We start from the raw sequence: 17,810 nt of genomic DNA, 5'->3' as shown, positions 1-17,810 counted from the left end.
GTCTTGTAAGGTAGGTTGTTTCACTGCAGGCTGAGCCTCACTAGCAAAATGTCAATAAGTGTAATTTATTAATCACACTGAAAATACATAGGAGATGAACAAACACACTCAAAGGAACAAAGTTTATTCAAGTAACGCTGAACTGATGCTCTGGACTAAACTTTTAAAGAAGTGAGAAACTCCCTTGAGACAGCAACAAATCAAAGACCTCACATAGGTTTATTTTGAAACAAATATATATTGCTGCTTTACTGAAAATAGAAATAGTGTCAACATACCTATGTACGTATGTTTTTAATGTATCAAAATATAATAATTAATCAGTGCCAGTAGATGCTCTTGATGGCTGGATGGAGTATACTTTAAAGGTCCCATGTCATGCTTTTCTGGTTATTACCCGTCCCCTTGTGTGTTATGTAGCTTTTTCTGCATGTAAACGGTCTGCAGAGTCACAAACCCTCAAAGTACACCCTGTAGTGAGTAAAACTCTAACACAGAAAATACCTGTCCATGCTTCCCCAGAATGCCTCGTTGGAGATTCCTCTTTTTCCATTGTTTTCTTCCTGGGTACAGTGACGTGCCCATACCCAAATGGACAAATCCGTGGAGCCGTGATGTTACGTCTGCGGAGCCGTTAGGTCACACACACACACACTCAATATTTTCTCAGCTGCAGCTCCGCCGATTTCTCCTCCCCGAGACGGCAGGACGCGGCGAGGCTGTGAGTCGGTGTGTGAGCACACACACAAACTCCCAGCCAGGCTGCGGGTGTGTGTGTGTGTGTGTGTGGTCTAGCATTACTATACTTGTGGGGACCTAAATCTGTTTACATAGTCACGTGTGGGGACTGGCTTCCCTTATGGGGACAAATTGGAGGTCCCCATGAGGGGAATCATTAATTTTAGGGTGAAGACTTGGTTAGGTTTAGGATTAGGGTTAGGGTAAGGGCTAGGTTAAGGGTTAGGGTTAGGCATGTGTTGGTTATGGTTAAGGTTAGGATAAGTCTCCAGGAAATGCATGTAAGTCAATGTAATGTCCCCTGAAGTGATGTATACATGGTATGTGTGTGTGTGTGTGTGTGTGTGTGTGTGTGGTGTGTGTGTGTGTGTGTGTGTGTGTGTGTGTGTGTGTGTGTGTGTGTGTGTGTGTGTGTGTGTGTGTGTGTGTGTGTGTGTTGTGTGTGTGTGTGTGTGTGTGTGTGTGTGTGTGCGTGTGTGTGTGTGTGTGTGTGTGTTGGGCTGGTTTCGCTGTCTCGCAGACGGCCACTGGGCTCATAGGGGGGGGCAGGAGCTCCAACAAGCCGTTTAGGACAGAGAGTGAATACACATAGTATACAGAGATGCTTGGAATGAGAAAATTGCACAATATAAATCTATTTTAGTAGACCTCAACAATGGAATTATAATCAGTAGAAATGGCCATGACATGGGACCTTTAAAAGTGCCTGCCGCACAAAATGTTTGCAAAGCACGGTCCAGTGTACCACATGCTTGAGGAGATCATAAAGGAGTAGGACACATTTAAGCACATTTACATAGCATGAGGAGAAATCAAACAGCTCTTATCTTTGTCGCCAATAAGATACCTCATGATCGATTCATAACTATTCAACTGCAGCCTGTATTTAATCAATCAGTTCCTTGTCCCTAGAAGATAGCTGTTACAACTTCCATAAGACCAGATCTGTTGTGGTGAGAAACACAGCGCATGTATTTTGTGGAGCTGACAGTTTCATAGAAGGATGCAATAGTAATGGTCTGAAAAGCTTAAATTTATAGAGCTGGCAAAAAAGGCAGAGTACTGTGGTTGGAAACCTAAAATCCACCCAGTGGAGGTTGGAGGTAAATGTTTTTTAGTGGACAATTATAGCCCTGTTAACTGAAGTGGATATTAGAGGGTGGAGCCTAAAAGCAGGACATGAAAAACATGGCAAGCCAGTCTTAACAAAGGGCTGTGGGTTAGAATATGGATAACTGACTGTCAAACATAAGTGCAATACTTAGTCTAAACACAACTGTGTGGTGTGTTGCTTGCTTGAAAAAGTGGTTAAAGAACCTTGGCCTGTTTGTGTGGTTGAATGAGCAGCTCTTGGCATGTTGGGTTAAATATCAGCATCAGTTTGGTCTGGAGAGGTGGCTCAGCTGGTTAGCTCAACAAGCTGTTAGCACACTAGTAACATAACCGGCCAGTTAGTTTAAGTGTAGTTGTTTTTAACCGTCTTTCAACTTAATTGAAACACTACTTTCACCCTCTCTTATTAACATGTTGATGTTAACAATGATTCAAGTCACAACATATCTTGAAAAAGGTCCCTAAGGGTCCCTAAGAGACAACGTCCTCCAAGTGATTAACCAGTTTTGAAGCTTTACCAAGCTTTTTAGCACATTTAGAATTATTATTTTGGTCCCAACAAACAGGAAAATAATTACAAACTGAATCTTACTATGAATCTCGCTGCTAAACACCCAGTTGTGGCGTTTTTTCATTCGTTGGTGGACAAAATAACAGAGCTAAAAGGAGAACCAAAAAGAATGTTCTTACAGTACTTATTCACCTATAACTCCAGATACTATTGCTTTACTATGCTTGTATGCCAAAGGCGAATTGTTTGCTAAAACCTAAGCTGTTTCAACTTTTTATAGGCAATGCAATGTCAGAGAAGTGAGTTTTAGCTTGTTGCGAATGTTATATCAACCCAGAAATAATGTTTAGGCTGAGATTTTGCCTACAGACAATATAACCCAACAAGTGTATTATATATTTTCAGGCTGTACAATGACATGGAGCTCCTGTGTGTCAAACCATCGGCCTTCAGGATATAAAGATAATTTGATTGCATCAGCGAGTGCTGTACTGTATTGTTGAATTATTTCTATAGACTGAGAACAGTGAACCTTGCAAACTTCTTAGCACCTCCACTGCTGACAAAGCAGAAAGACAGAGAAATACAAACTCAGTTTGAATTGATAGGGGGTTTTGAAGACACAATTCCAGTATTTTCGGTCCACAGTCAAGATCTTGAGATTTTGACCTGTCAAGATATTCTGATTTACTGAAGTTTTATTCTTGTCAGATTAACAAACCAACAGAAAGACCCTGCGGACTACAATGAGAATTCTACCATGGTGAGACTCTCAAAGCACCCTTCCCACGTATTTAGTTGTTAAAATATAGTTTAGGTAGGGTGTTAAAGAGATTATTATATACATTTAATATCAATAAATAACTGGGCGACATTTTCATTCGTTTGGAGTTGTGTGTCTGGCCACTTGGCAAATCTTGGTCCAATATTCACTCCGTTCCAACTCTGGAGAAAATATCTGGCTCTTTAGCTGCTAAATGCTGCTAAATGTTAACCGGCCTTCGCTAGCATCGGTTATCTGTTTGTTTGGTGCTGTGCAGGTAGTGTACAGTGGGATTTTAGAGCTTATTCTCTGAAAACAGCTGCCTGCTAGGAAGCTAAACAATGAGCTGAAACCTGTTTTATATTACAGAGGAGAGCTACAAGCAACCTTTTACACATCATGTCATTTGATGAAACATTGTTATTATAAAACTATCGATTACAGCCATTTTAAAGACGTAGCTCTAGAAGAGGATCTTGTAAGACTATAAGTGGACAACAGTTACTGGTCAATACATGACATTTGATAAAAAAGCAATCTATATTTTCTCAGCGCAAATTAAAGGGGATGGTCCAAACTGTTTTGTCAAAATGCAGTCCCACCTATCTTCATCTGAGTCGTTGCTTTCCCTAAAGATAGTTCCGACTATTCACTGCTTTAGCTTTCTACAGGTTTTTCACTGAGTCTGTTCCAGATGCATTGATGGACCATCGTTTGTGCTTTTTGAGGCTCAAGTCTGCAGAGACCTCTTGTTTCATCACTCTGAATCATTCATTATTCCTATTCTGAGCTGCGGGAGGCTCGGCCGCTGAGGAGACATGTATCGGATCTGAGTCGGTCAGCCATGTGTTTTTAACAGGGCCTCTCTTCAGCTGTGAGAAACACGAGGTTCAAAGCAGGGAGGCACTGGAACATAAATGACTATCGAGTCTGTAGAAAGCCAATGACGGCTAAGACTAAGCTTATCTAGACAATCTGACATTTTCACACATCAGACTTTGCAATGTTGAGAAGTAAATCCCCCTCTCAGATGGAACAACCAGTTTATTAACCTGTAAAATAAATTGCTACTGTATATCATTAGCATTAAGTGAAATCCTTAGGGAGATCTTGGCTGTGTGTTCATGCGGAGATAAACATTCATGCTTATCCCGTCGAATAAACAGACACAGATTATCATGCTGCCAAAGACAACATGGTAACTGCTCCGGATACAGCCTCAAACACATCCACTAGTCCTCCATCAGGAGCCCTACACAGTTTACTCAGACACATGAAGCTGATTGGCATCTGACCAGCACTGAAAATAATTTATATCATTTATCATTTATATCAATTTATATCAACATTTTAACATCATGTATATTTTACTTTTGACTAAATGATTAACTTGGCAGAAGTTTGCTCAAATAAAAAATATTTTTCCTCTTTGCTGATAAGAAAGTGCCATGGCCTATCGTTTTTTAAACTGAACTGCTTATAGGATTGGATCTTTTTTTTAAATAGCCATGTTTTGCAAAGGAATTGTTGTAATTTTGGAAGATAACATTAAGCAGAAGAAAGCTTTTTTTTTATCACATGTGTTTGCTACGTGAAGAAGTTTGAGTTTACATACGTGGTAAAATATTTCCTCAACGGCAGTCGGTCTGAATTCTGCTCTTTAGTACTTCCATCCATCACCTGTGTGTGGATATCTGCAACTAAATGAATGTGCAGAGCAAATATACATGTCCTCCCTGACATACATAAACACGGTAAAGGTCAGACAGTATGCATTTCTTTTTCTATATTCTTTGGAATATTTGTTTATTTTACATGAAGCCAAACTAACTGGCTGAGCAGAAAAGTTAAGGTCAACATTACGTTTACTGGGCATAATAAAACCAGCTGGTGTCCATTTTCTTCTCTTTCCAACAATGCGTTATAATAAACATGGCATTTAAAATATTTGATTTTTTTATTGATTTATTTTGTTATGTTTTCTTTTCATTATACCCTCAGTTTTCTGCTCTTCCAACATTGTGGATCGCTTCTGTCCTCTAGTGGAGAGATAAAGAAAAGGTGAAAACACAACCTTGTCCTCCAAATATAAAGCTTATCAAGGCCTAACATGGTTAAATAGTGGCTTGGATGACGCCTGTGATTACACTTTTACATTGTGGTGTTTTTGCCAATTATTTATAAATCTTCCTTTTATTCATAATTTGATATGCTTGATATACATTTGTTGTGGAGACATTGCTTCAGCTTTTGCATCTTGCAGTCCATAGCTATGGGACACACATGTCCTCCTTGACCCTTTGGTAATCCATATATGGGGATATGTCTAGCCTCTGCACCCTCTATAGCAGGGGTGTCAAACTCAATGTCATCGCGGGCTACATTAGCATTATGGTTGCACTCAAAGGGTTGTAACTTTAAGACTATAGTCTTGAACTTTTTTAATCTCAGCTAAAAACTCACCTCTTTGCACTGGCTTTTAATAGGCCTACTAGTTGAACATAAAATGTTGACATTTGTATGTGTTTTTATATCTTTCTAGTCATTGTGCTTTTTATCTTGTTTTTAATTATTGTTTTATTATTTTACACCTATTTTGTTATTCTATATTGTATTTGTTCGCTGTAGAGCACTTTGGTCAACTGAGGTTGTTTTAAATGTGCTATATAAATAAATAAAGATTGTGATTGAGATATAAATATATATACATATATAATATAATGTATTATATATTACATTATTGCCTCTGCATTGGATTATTACCGGATAGGGTAATAACTTCATAATTAACTACGTCTGAAAGCAGAAGTCTAGGGCAAATAATTGCAAGTCTCTTCAGTGTGCATGTCACAAAATGAGATGCATTGTGGGACATGCAACATGCTTCTGTAAAGCGGCATGTAACTGTATAATAAACGTATTATATTTTTTGCAAGCTCTTGCGGGCAACATAAAATGAAGTTGCAGGCCGGATTTGGCCCACGGGCCTTGAGTTTGACACCCCTGCTCTATAGGCCTACAGTAAATGCATCCACATCAAGCACGGTGTGCCCCTGTGGGAATGAGTGGGAGGGCCAGTGGGATTTGAATCTGCCTCTGTTCCCACAGTTGCCTCTCAGCTGTGCTCTGAACAAGACTGACCCACACAAGCATAATACATATTAATTCATTAGATTTTCTGTTGGCTTAAAGGGGGGAAATATGTAATGCTTAAAAAGATGCTTTTGTTCCTCAAATTATCAAATCCAATTAATTGACATGCCTCCAATAAAATGAAAGCTTTTAGTTGAATGTGCAGACTGGGATAGAATCAACTAAAATAGATAGAAATATTAATAAAGGATGAACGTTATAAGTTTGCCTTTCAAAATTGGTAATTTTCTTGTCATTACTATTGAAAAGTTCCTATTATTCTAAAGAAAACTGTTTTAATGCATCTCTATGCCTACATCTTTACCCTCAGAAAAGACATATCATATGTTTTTTTTTCATACATATATTAAACAAAAAATATAAGGCAGAGAAAAGCACCTCGTATTTAACACTTAAAAAGGGCAACGGTTTGTTTGATTGTTTGATTAAAGTGATCGATGGACTGCATTTCCAAATAATAATACAACAAAGATGTTTTGGTTGTTTAATTTGGGGGGATTGTTGACAACAAAAGTCAAGTTTTTGCAGTATAAAAACATTTATTATGTGACAATGAATGTTTTTATACTACAAAAAAAAGTGGTGAGTCCCAAACCTATGGCAATTGGTATGTGTTTTATGTCATCTGTAGTATGAATTTTAAATGGAGTTTGGTTTGAATCATGATTTCTTTTTAAATAAAAAACACCCAGCAGATTGACTGTTTCTACCAGAAGAGATTAACACAAGTTTGTTTGTGTTGCATTTTGCTTCTCTGTAACTGTATATGTAGCATTTGAATATTCAGCACCATCTGTTTTAACCTCCTGTCTGTCTTTGTGACGTTTAGATACTACTGGACCCCAAAGCAGAGACTGACAAAAATAAAGTTTCAATGAGTTTAATAAACAAAGGTAGTCCAAGGCAGGTACTGACGACAGGGAGCTTGGCTGGCCGTAGTAAATCCAAAAATAAAGCTGCGGGAAAACGTTCCCGACCAAAACTCAAAAATAACTCCTTAACTAACTGCAAAGTGAACAACAACAGACTCCAGGCTGCAGAAAGGCACTCCGGACCGCGGGACAGCATGAAAAATACTCTGGCAGAGAAGTGATGTGAGGGCCAGGCTCTTAAAGAGCAGGTAATCAAGTGAGTGGGGACAGGTGTGCCTCATCTGCAGCCAGGAGTAACCAGCCACGCCCCCCTGTCACACACCAGCCCTGCAGAGACAGAAAGACAGAGGAGTGAGGGGTAAAAGGAGCACACAACAAGTAAAACACAAAAACAACAAAAGCCCCATGCAAAACATAACAGTCTTTGCCCCACTGATTTACTTCATAAACTCGGTTTAAGGAACATATGCTTAATCTAAACAGGAATTAAGTTTGGCAAGTTTTTTGGCAATAACAGGAAACTTAAGGGAGAACAAAATGTAACTTTTTTTGTATAGAAATAGTTTATTACTTCATTCCAAACACTTGCTGGGACTTTGCTGTTACCTCTGGATATTTCTTCATATTTCTCTCAGTGTTTTTTGTCTCTGTGGAGCAACACCTGTCCGGTACCTCAGGAGGTCACTGTTGAGCGGTTCCTGCAGCAGCTGTGTTCTTGGGTCAATATCTAATCTAGAATCTTTGTGTTTTTATTTATGGATGTGTCATAGGCTCTCTTAAAAATGATCAAATTGAAGCATCTTTGCTTCTCATATCATGCCTCTTTCCCTTCTATCAGCCTTTTGCTGTATACTACCTAAAACAGATATGCATGCAACTGAAACCATCATAAGACACTAAAACGAAAGAATTCCAGGAGGCTTTTTCCACCCTGGCAGGAAAATAAATTATATTCTTGACACATAAAGATAGCAAGACAGTGTTGAAAAGGGAAGACGGCTGGATTTAATCTGCATTAGGACTAAGCCCAAGTGCATGGGTTGCCATTTTGGGGAAATGTAGATTATAATAAAGCTTTATATCGGCTTTAAACTAATCTCCTACCTTCAGATTGAATATCATAACAGTTTCTTATCCCTGTTTGTTTTCAAATGTTGTGCCAAATAAGTTGGTGCAATATTTATAATGACGCAAACACTTACCTAACTTCTGTTTTCATATTGTCTGCTTATCTGTATTATTGTGTTGCATTGTTGGAGAAGCCTGTGACCTAAGATTTTCAATGACATAATTACTCTGTAGCTATGTTAGTTTGACAAAAAGAACCTTGAACCCTTGAACCTTGAGCCTTGAACCTTAGTACATCTAGTATGAATAACATGAAGCCATGTTGAGAAATGAAGGCAAATCCTGCATTGCCTAACAGCTAAATTTTGATTTCCCAACTGAGTTTTGGATCTGAATTTGTTTGCAAGCCTTTGGCAACTTTCTCTACCTTTTTACAAGGCCATCAACAAACAAGAGTTTGTATGAACTCTGTGTGAGTGTTGCGACAACTTTGAAATGTATGCACATAAAATAAACTTTAGTTTGATATTCATTTTAAATAGTGGTTATACTTTGGAGTTCAAGTTTCAAGCTTCAAGTTTTGAAGTGAAATTCCTCTTAACTTATTGTTTTATTTGATTTTCACTCGAGATAAGAAGAATCTGTGTCGACATGATAGAACGGAGCGCATTTGTTTGCGCTATTGATTGCTGCAAATGATTACCAAGAAGGACAAAACCAATAAACCCTTACAGGAATATTCTGTTTGTGTTACTGAATGATAGCAGAAGATGACTGGACAGGAAAATAAATCCATTGGAACACTAATTGCACTGTATTATAAAACAAAAAAACTTAAATCACTTTTTCTGTGATTTATTGAGCTTCAACTACCACATAAATCGTAGTCATACTTGAACCAATACAAAGAACAAATGTTTCAGGCTTTCTTAGTGATGCAGTGTGTCATTTAAGGTGTTGTGTGTGTTGTGACTTCCCCATTTGTTCTGTTGCCTGTGAGCTTCAGATTGGTTTGGAGGCTGGAACAGACTTGCGTAAATCATTGAGCAACCTCCTTCCCTGCGAAACCCTGAGCTCTCTCCCTCTCTCTGTATATAATAGTGTTTCAGTCTCCTGTCTCTACTTCTGTTTGGCGGTTCAGGGTAATGAAGATAACATGCATCTAATAACCCAAAGCTGTGTCCTTTTTTTGTGGATGCACTCGCTGACCTTCGTGAAAGGTGAAGGTAAGCCCAAGTATTACAATTTTGTATCTAACCATTTACCATTTACCGCTTGATGTTTTGTATCGGAGTTGGACACAAAATACTGATATGTATTTCTTGTCCCACAGAGTGTACACTCCAACAGTTTTTAAATAGCCCCCAGTATAATCAACATTTTGACACAAGTGGTCTGGCAGCCACATACAGTGGTGGAAAACAAGTCAGAGTGGGCTGCAATGTTGGCTTCAGTGGCTTTTTCAAACTGATCTGTGTCGAGGGAAAATGGGACACCAAAGGCACAATATGTACACGTGAGTTAGGATCTATTACTTTGTATATTCTACCATTAGGAAGTCATTCTATGCTAAGTACTTGTAAACATTATAAGCAACATGTAATCTTGTAATAGCATATGATTTTACCTATAAATGTCATGGTTTGAATCGGAGTACATTGCACAAGCAGGCTAAAAGTACTATTGTATCACCAAAAATTTGTTTTATCATTCTTACTTTTTAAGTAAAACCATGTGGTCATCCCGGTGATTCCCAGAATGCAGATTTTCAACTGGAAAAGGGAGAGGATTTTGTCTTTGGGTCACAGGTGAAATACACCTGTCACAAAGGGTATGAAAAGATATATAATTACAAATGTGTACTTCTTATGATTCTTTGACTTCCTACATATTATACGTTGTACATGAAGTTAACCCTGTATAACAAGCAGTACAGTTTAAATGTGGCTTTAACCCTTACATTTTAAATGAATGTATTACTATTTTCTACATTTCACCCCATTGCACCGTTATTACACCCATATTTAACTCATGTCACAACCATGTTACACTGTTATTACACCCACATTAATCCTATATTACACACATGTTACAACCGTATTACACCCATATTGCAATGTTATAGCACCCATTTTAAACATGGACACAGCCTATCACATGACTGTATACCCCGGGAAACAGGAACTATTTAATGGTGAACAAGGTATGTCCATCATCCTGTTACTACATTATCCTGTTTTCAGTTATCAAATGGTCAGTCGCACAAACTACCGGCGTTGCATGGCTGAGGGCTGGGATGGTAATATTCCTGTATGTGAAGGTAAGAGCTAAACAATTATGTTATTCTTCCAATAATTGACACTCAAAAACTCTATACATTTTAAATTGTTTTGGGTTATGTTTGTTTCAGCACAACAGTGTCCAATAATCAACGTGGACAAGCATGTCCAAGTGAATGGGGACATTGAGGAAGCAACCTTTGGCAATGTAGTTCGATTCAGCTGCAAGTCCAGCTCTAAAATGCTGTTTGGGTCAGCCGAGATGTATTGTGATGAAAATGGAGAGTGGGTGGGCAAATCTCCAACATGCAAAGGTATTGCAGTGTGTGAAAACAGGAAGCACAAAGTGTCTCATGTTGAGAAATAAACTGAAAATAGAGGGAAAGAGGTAGACAGGCACACATACACTATTAATCACCCTGTCAAGAACACCAACATAACAAAAAGCACATAATGACCACCATGTCAAATGTAAAAAAAGCAAAATATGTAATACCACCACCCCTCCAGTTGATCAAGGCGCATTCCACACTATGGCTTTTTCATTTGCCTTTTCCTTAAAGGTCCCCTATTATACTGTTTTTCATCAATATATTATAGGTCTCAGATATATACAAAACATGTCTCTGAAGTGTTTGGCTCCAAACACCAAACAGATCATTGTAGCATCCCATAAACCCCTCTGTTTCAGCCCTGTTTCAAAAGTGCTGATTCTCTGTCTGTTACTTTAGATGAAAATAAGGAGCCCCTCCCCACGCCCCTCTGAGAGATATTTGGTTAAAAAAAAAACAATGGAGCTCTAGGAGGAGATTCAGGTGATAAGGTGGGGTGGGGGGGGGGGGTTACCTTGGTTGGTGATTGGCTAATGGTTACACAAGCCAATAACTTGTGTAATTGGCTTGTAAAGTGGCCGAAATCTGATCAGCTCATTTTCAGACAGGTTTTTATATAAATGGATCAGGACAAAAAGTGAGCAAATCTTTGTTCCTGAAACTTTCAGAATCTCTTTATACAGTATAAACATATTATACATGTTTATGTATAAAAGACATGAAAAGACATTGCATAATAGGTGACCTTTCGGAAATCTTTATTCTTGCTTGTGTATTATTCAACAGAGATAATATGTACAGCACCCGAGATTGAAAATGGTGAAGTGCTTGAAGAAATCCAAGAGTACAAAGAACATCAAGTCCTGGAGTTTCAGTGTAATCCCTCATTTATACCTGCTGATGCCAGATCTCCAAAATGCACAAAGCATGGAGTAAGAGCAGAATGGAGCCCCACACCTCTGTGTGAACGTAAGTAAAAACTGAGTAATGCAGTGTACTGGTGACACTTCCCAATAAATATAGGTTCTGACGGATAATATGTTTATTTTCCAACAAATACAGCAATAACATGTAAACTACAACTGCCAGGGCTGAAAGGAACCAGCTATGAACCTGCTGAAAGAAACAGGTTTCTAGTTGGCGAACAAGTGACAGTAAATTGTGGAAACAACCACTGGATTTTTAGTCATCAACAGGTCTCAGTAGTAACTACATGCAAAGAGGACGGAGAGTGGACTATCACACCTGAATGCCAAGGTATGACACTGCTGTGAATGCTGTTTTATTTGTTTATATTTCATAAGCTCGATTACTTGAGATTTACAAAACGTTTTCTTATTCTAGAGGTTACGTGCAGCAAACGAGGAGTCCCACATGTGTCTTGGGACAGTCGTTGGCAGCTAACATTGAAATCGGGTGAGATGACACGTTATGGGTGCGCGAGAGGCTACAGGAGGAAATATGACAGGAACGACATGGCCACATGCACCCGAGATGGATGGCACCCAAATCCACTTTGTCAAGGTATTGTGAAGTAAACCTTATGTTTATAAGATATCTGTTATTTTGTTTCCATATTTGGCTATGGGGGGGGAGTTTTTACTATATAGTTTACTGTAAAAGCTACTTTCAAAAAAAGAGTCCCATGAACTGCAGCTAAGCACAGGAACAGTCAGGAATGTACTTCTTTTTTTTAATTGCTTACACATGCTTTTGAAATCATGGCTTTTTTCTTTTGATCACACAAGTCTTTAGGGTGGTATAAACATCATGACTAACAAAAACTAAACAAATATATTTTTATTTTTGTTTTATTATGTGTCCTTTGTAGAGGTCATCAGGTGTTAGTTATGCGAAGCATAGTATACAAACAACATTAACATACAAGTACATTTAGACAACATTAGAGCACAACAACTCAATGCAACAAATACTGAGCCCTCATTTGTAGTACTCCATCCTTTTTTGAAATGCAGAGATATATCTGACACTTGAGGCACTTGATGTATGTTTTCCCACTGCATCCGTCTGCCATGAACCCTACAGAAACCTAAGTGTTAGTTTTGGCCCATAGTGGACTCCATGTGTGTTGTGTAAAATGGGGGAAATAAAAAGTTAGCAAATCCCCATGTCCTCCTCAGAGGACATTCCTAAAAACATTTCGTTTTAGGTCAAATAGGTATTACACTGCTCTGAAAACTCACTACACTAACTCCTAAGATGTTCCCTTACTATAATTAATTAAAAATATTGAACTCACAACACTGGTAATTACAAAATTACAAACTTACCATTTATCTTTCTATAAATAGTGCCAGTGTTGATGGACGCCATTTTCGAAATACAATGAAATTATCTTTTTCAAAGCCACACCCGCACATATGTCATATGTTTGAAAAGCCCAGGATGTCCTCTGTGGAGTACAATTGGACTTAATGCTGTGGCATGCATAACCTCAAAGTAACGGACCAAAACCCAATGTGCTCCACAGAGGACAAAAATGAATGGGTGGGTCTCTGGAGGATAAACACTTGAAGTGTGCACCAAATGGCACACACTTCATTTAACATACGAGACACTTTGTCCAACCAACTTCAAACTCTGGTGTTCAATCAAAAGCACACTCATTTCTTATGGACTTTGTTCTGTATGTAGATAGTTCTGCAGGACAGAAATATGTGCAGAAACACAAATATTTTGTTGAAAGTAAACATTTGTATTTGTATCCTCAACTAATCTGCGAAACATGAATGCACAGCAAATACAGTCACAGTTGTGTGAACAAAAAACATGCTCTCAATCTGATACAGTAAATGGAAAAGAAAACTTAGAGAGAGGAAAGAAAAACACTTAAGCTTCATTTCACCACCTAGCTGGGTCTGGCCACAGCACGTCATCAACATGCAGAAGAAGCATGCATCTATAGGCTACAGTAGGCCTGACGGTCATAGAGCCTCAACTGTTAGGCTGCAAATCACTTTTCAATTGACTTTAATTCATCCTCCCTCTACCTCTTTCTGCTATGTCCATATATCCATTGTTGTTGTAAAAAGCTCTTACATGAAGCCTTTTTCTTGTGCTTACATCCTGATTGATGAGTCAACAATGAAGCAGTTTGGTGTCTATGGTCATTTGGCATGCGTATTTGTTAACTGCTTCATGTGTGTAGTATTTTTAATGGCAGTGTTTTGAAAATGGCAGACAAGTTAATATGTCAGATGTCTGTGTCTTACTTAGAGAACAGTGTGCAGTATATTGAATTGTAAATTGGGTTCAGAGCTGAAAATGTGTTTAGAGTTTTGGAGATTTGAGCTGAGGTTTTGCACATGTGTATATCTCCAATCTTTTCATATATATTGGTTTTCTTTTCAGTGATGACATGCCCTCAGCCGGGTTACCCGAATGCAGGCATTGTTGGAATCGACCTGGAAGAATATGAATACAGGGACAAAGTCAGGTTTATTTGCAACAACGGTTACGAGGGAGAATTCACTGTAACCTGTGGGGTTAACGGTTGGATCAGAGGTTTGCAATGTACAGGTAAAAACGTTTTCCTTTTTGTTATGCTTAAAAGACACATTAAGAACTTAATTTATTTGTAACAGGCTTGCTGTTCAGTAGATTATCAAGAAATGGATCACTTAAACAGTAAAAGGGGAGGTACCTTGTCTTTAAACTCTATTATATAGTTTCTATTTTTCTTTCTTTGTGTTGCCTCAACAACTGACTTTGGGGATCAACAAAGGCATTTTCTTTTCTTTTTCTTGAAGACATAATTTTTGAAATGGTTTGTTTGATTATGTTTTAATGTAACCGGAATAGCTGGAGGATGTGTGAATAACTTCAAATATTCTTTGAATTTGTTTCAGAAAGACGGTGCGAGAAACCTCACATCGACGATGCAAACTTTATCGGCGATGTAAGTGAAAGTTACAGGCAAAATGATCACATCCAGTATACGTGCAAGAACAACGTTGACATAATTGTTACTCTTACCTGTGAAGAAAATGGTTGGAATGAGACTCCGAGCTGTTCAGGTAAAGTCAAACAACAAATCATACAACAAATACAGCTTAAAGGAAAATGATAGAGGGATTTGGGTGTTTAATTAGCATGGTCTTAGCGTGTTCTCTTAACAGCTAAAAAATAACATCTTCAGTGACTTTAAATTGCATAACTACTTCGATGACCCTGTTTCATCAGTTTCAAAATGTGTACTGTTGAACAATTTCTACTTCATGCTTTTTCTCTCCCCTCAACACATGCCTGTTTACTTGAAAATGATAAATGAAGCTCCTCTCTTGATTTACTGCACTCTAAACTTTCATTTAAATAACAATGCTATCTTGTTATCATCCTGATCATTGCAATGCTAGCATGCTGTAAATGTATCAGGTCAACTGTCTTAGTTTAGCTTAGTTTAGCTTGTTAGCATGCTAACATTCGCTATTTATCAAGTCACGCCATCTCAATATCACTTATTTCTTTGTTTTTCATCAACAGCATGTTCAAACGTTAATGTCCCAAATGGATTTGTAGTGCCATACAACGACACCCTGTACTACACCTGTGAAGAAGGATATAAGCTTCCAACCAAAGGCTGGTGGGCTGAGGCCAAGTGCAATGACAGTGTGTCGTCCGAACTTAAATCATGCATCGGTAATTAATCTTTAATGCCTAACAGGTCTTGTTGTTGCAACCATCATGAAGCATACCAAAAACTATTTTAAAAGGTGTAGAAGAGGTTTTTTGGAAACGGTTAAGAATAAGATTTCCTAAGGATATACACAAACATAATACAAATCTATACTTTCTGAAAGAGATTATTAACGGTTTTGAGGAACACGAAAATCATCACAAATAAACACAATTTTGTATGATTTTGCAAGCATAAAAGCAATCGCAAATATAAAGCTAACGTTAAACTTAATAAGGCTATTAACTAATAACACAGTCACGCGACTTCAATTCCTCACCAAAGGCAGACTAATAATGACTTATGAAGTAGTCTGATTTTTGACACTTGTGAGCAACCACCTATTTGTAAAATGTTAATTAGTCTTAGTTTGAATTTGTTACAACTTCATTTATTTTTTAAAAGTGACATCCTTGATTGTTTACATTTTTATAATTTCAATGTTATGTATTGCTAATACCTGTTACAACAATAACAAACTAATTGTTTGAAACATATCCACTCTAGAGAATACAACGTGTGGAGATATTCCTGTTATTCCTAATGGGAACGTGACAGTTGCAGTCACAGGGGAAAGTGCCCAGGTTAATTGTAAAGAAGGATACAGCACTGACATGTCGCAGTTTAGTTGTCGTGATGGAAAATGGAATTCAAATGGAGTATCACTGAAAAGAATCTGTACACGTGAGTCATCTTCACTCTTAATCTGTACATGTTCATTATGATTAGAAGATCACATGGCGTAACCCAATGCTGTACATGTTTTCAACTTTTCAGCTATTGCCAATCTCTGCAATCCTCCACCTAAAGTACAGAATGCAGTTCTCATGACTCCATATCAGAAAAAATTCTTATCTGATTCCAAAGTTACTTATAAGTGCCGTAAAAGCTATACAGCGAATGGAAAACCCACGATTCGATGCAAAAATGGACAATGGGGGGAAACGCACATGATGTGCACACGTACGTACATGAAAAAGCATTTCACAAAATGTTGTTGTATGATGTATACATGGTAAAGGGAATTCACTGGCCTGAAGAAATACAGTATCTCTAAATCAGAATATGCTGTAAGGCAGTATTGGTTCATAATTTAGCTGTTCAAATATGTACACTTGATTGGTGTTCATACAACTTTATTAATGACATTATGATTTAAACTGAAAAAGAATTCCTTAAGAAATGCTACAATTATTTTCCAATGTATTATTATCATTAAGATGTGAAGCAGAAGATGCACTGATTTATGTTTATAGATCGCAAATAAAAAAGCGTCTCAAACTTTGTTATGGTTAGGATTAGGTTCTAGTTTCTCTTGGTTATGGTTAGAGAAAGGTTAGCAGACTCTTGTAAAAAGGATGGAGCTGAATGCATTATTTACACACTGCACTTTAAGATATGATACTGAACACATGTATTCCCTCCCACAGCTCCCGCTCAACAACGGTGATGCAGTGATTTTGTTGGTGGTCCAAAGAAATGCTAATAAAATGGACCCCCCAAAAATAATCTATGGTCTTTTTGGCATCTGTTCATCAGTAAGGAAGTGATTTTAAAGTGTGCATTACTCATACTCATATATCATCTTAATACATAATGCATGTATTATTATATACACTTGTTGGAAATTGAATGACTGAATCAATCATGTATGTATTAAACAATTTTTATACATTTGCCATATTGATTAAAAAATAAAATAAATTACAATTGCCTTATTTGGTCTCTTTATTGTGTTATAATGAAAAACAAGCCCGTAGTGACAGAATATGCTTTTTACTTATTGTAAGTGGCAGCTGCATAAAAAGACATGGCATTGTACAATACAAATTCAAAGACAAGAAATAAACAAGAAAGTAGAAAATATACATGTTGAATTTACAAATTAACAATAACAAGATATAAAGCAAGGTGTTGTATTTTTATATTTAAGTATGTGAGAGATGGAATATTAAATATTAGACTGAATATATAAATGTAAAATGTACAGTGAAGAGAAAAACTACAGCTTCAAAGGGGTCCAGCTCGATGCCGATGACAGACCCAGCTTTCCTGATCAGTTTATTTATTCTGCTGGTGTCACCGGCTCTGATGCTGATGTTAGTCAAGTTAGGGTAAGACATGTAGAAAGAAAAATGTAAAGGCGACTCGTGCTTTTGAAGGTTTTCAAATGGGAAATGTCCTAATTATTAGATTTTCTTTTAGTTAAACATCCTTATAGTGCATTATTTCAATACAGTAACTGTAATTCCGTCTTTGACTGGTTTTTCTACTTAATGATTTCA

The 17,810-nt window shown here is 37.6% G+C and overlaps 1 protein-coding gene across 2 annotated transcripts; it reads left to right on the top strand.

The window, feature by feature from the left end:
* Nucleotides 1-9,195: 9,195 nt before the first annotated feature.
* Nucleotides 9,196-17,243, top strand: LOC117560538 (complement factor H-like). 2 transcript variants are annotated; one of them, XM_034237446.1, is made up of 14 exons: nucleotides 9,196-9,444; nucleotides 9,552-9,734; nucleotides 9,944-10,049; nucleotides 10,462-10,538; nucleotides 10,629-10,811; nucleotides 11,616-11,798; nucleotides 11,892-12,086; nucleotides 12,174-12,353; nucleotides 14,202-14,369; nucleotides 14,699-14,866; nucleotides 15,333-15,488; nucleotides 16,033-16,209; nucleotides 16,303-16,488; nucleotides 16,956-17,243. In XM_034237446.1, the coding sequence occupies exons 1-14, from the start codon at nucleotides 9,375-9,377 to the stop codon at nucleotides 16,973-16,975; spliced, it is 2,052 nt and encodes a 683-aa protein (XP_034093337.1). In that variant the 5' UTR covers nucleotides 9,196-9,374; the 3' UTR covers nucleotides 16,976-17,243. The 2 variants fall into 2 exon arrangements, with proteins under 2 accessions (XP_034093337.1, XP_034093338.1); XM_034237447.1 differs by having other exon boundaries at nucleotides 9,234-9,438.
* The last annotated feature ends 567 nt before the right edge of the window (nucleotides 17,244-17,810 follow it).

This window comes from Gymnodraco acuticeps, unplaced genomic scaffold (assembly GCF_902827175.1).
Source record: "Gymnodraco acuticeps unplaced genomic scaffold, fGymAcu1.1, whole genome shotgun sequence".
In the NCBI taxonomy this organism is placed as follows: Eukaryota; Metazoa; Chordata; class Actinopteri; order Perciformes; family Bathydraconidae; genus Gymnodraco; species Gymnodraco acuticeps.
This window is presented reverse-complemented; position numbering and strand designations above follow the sequence as displayed.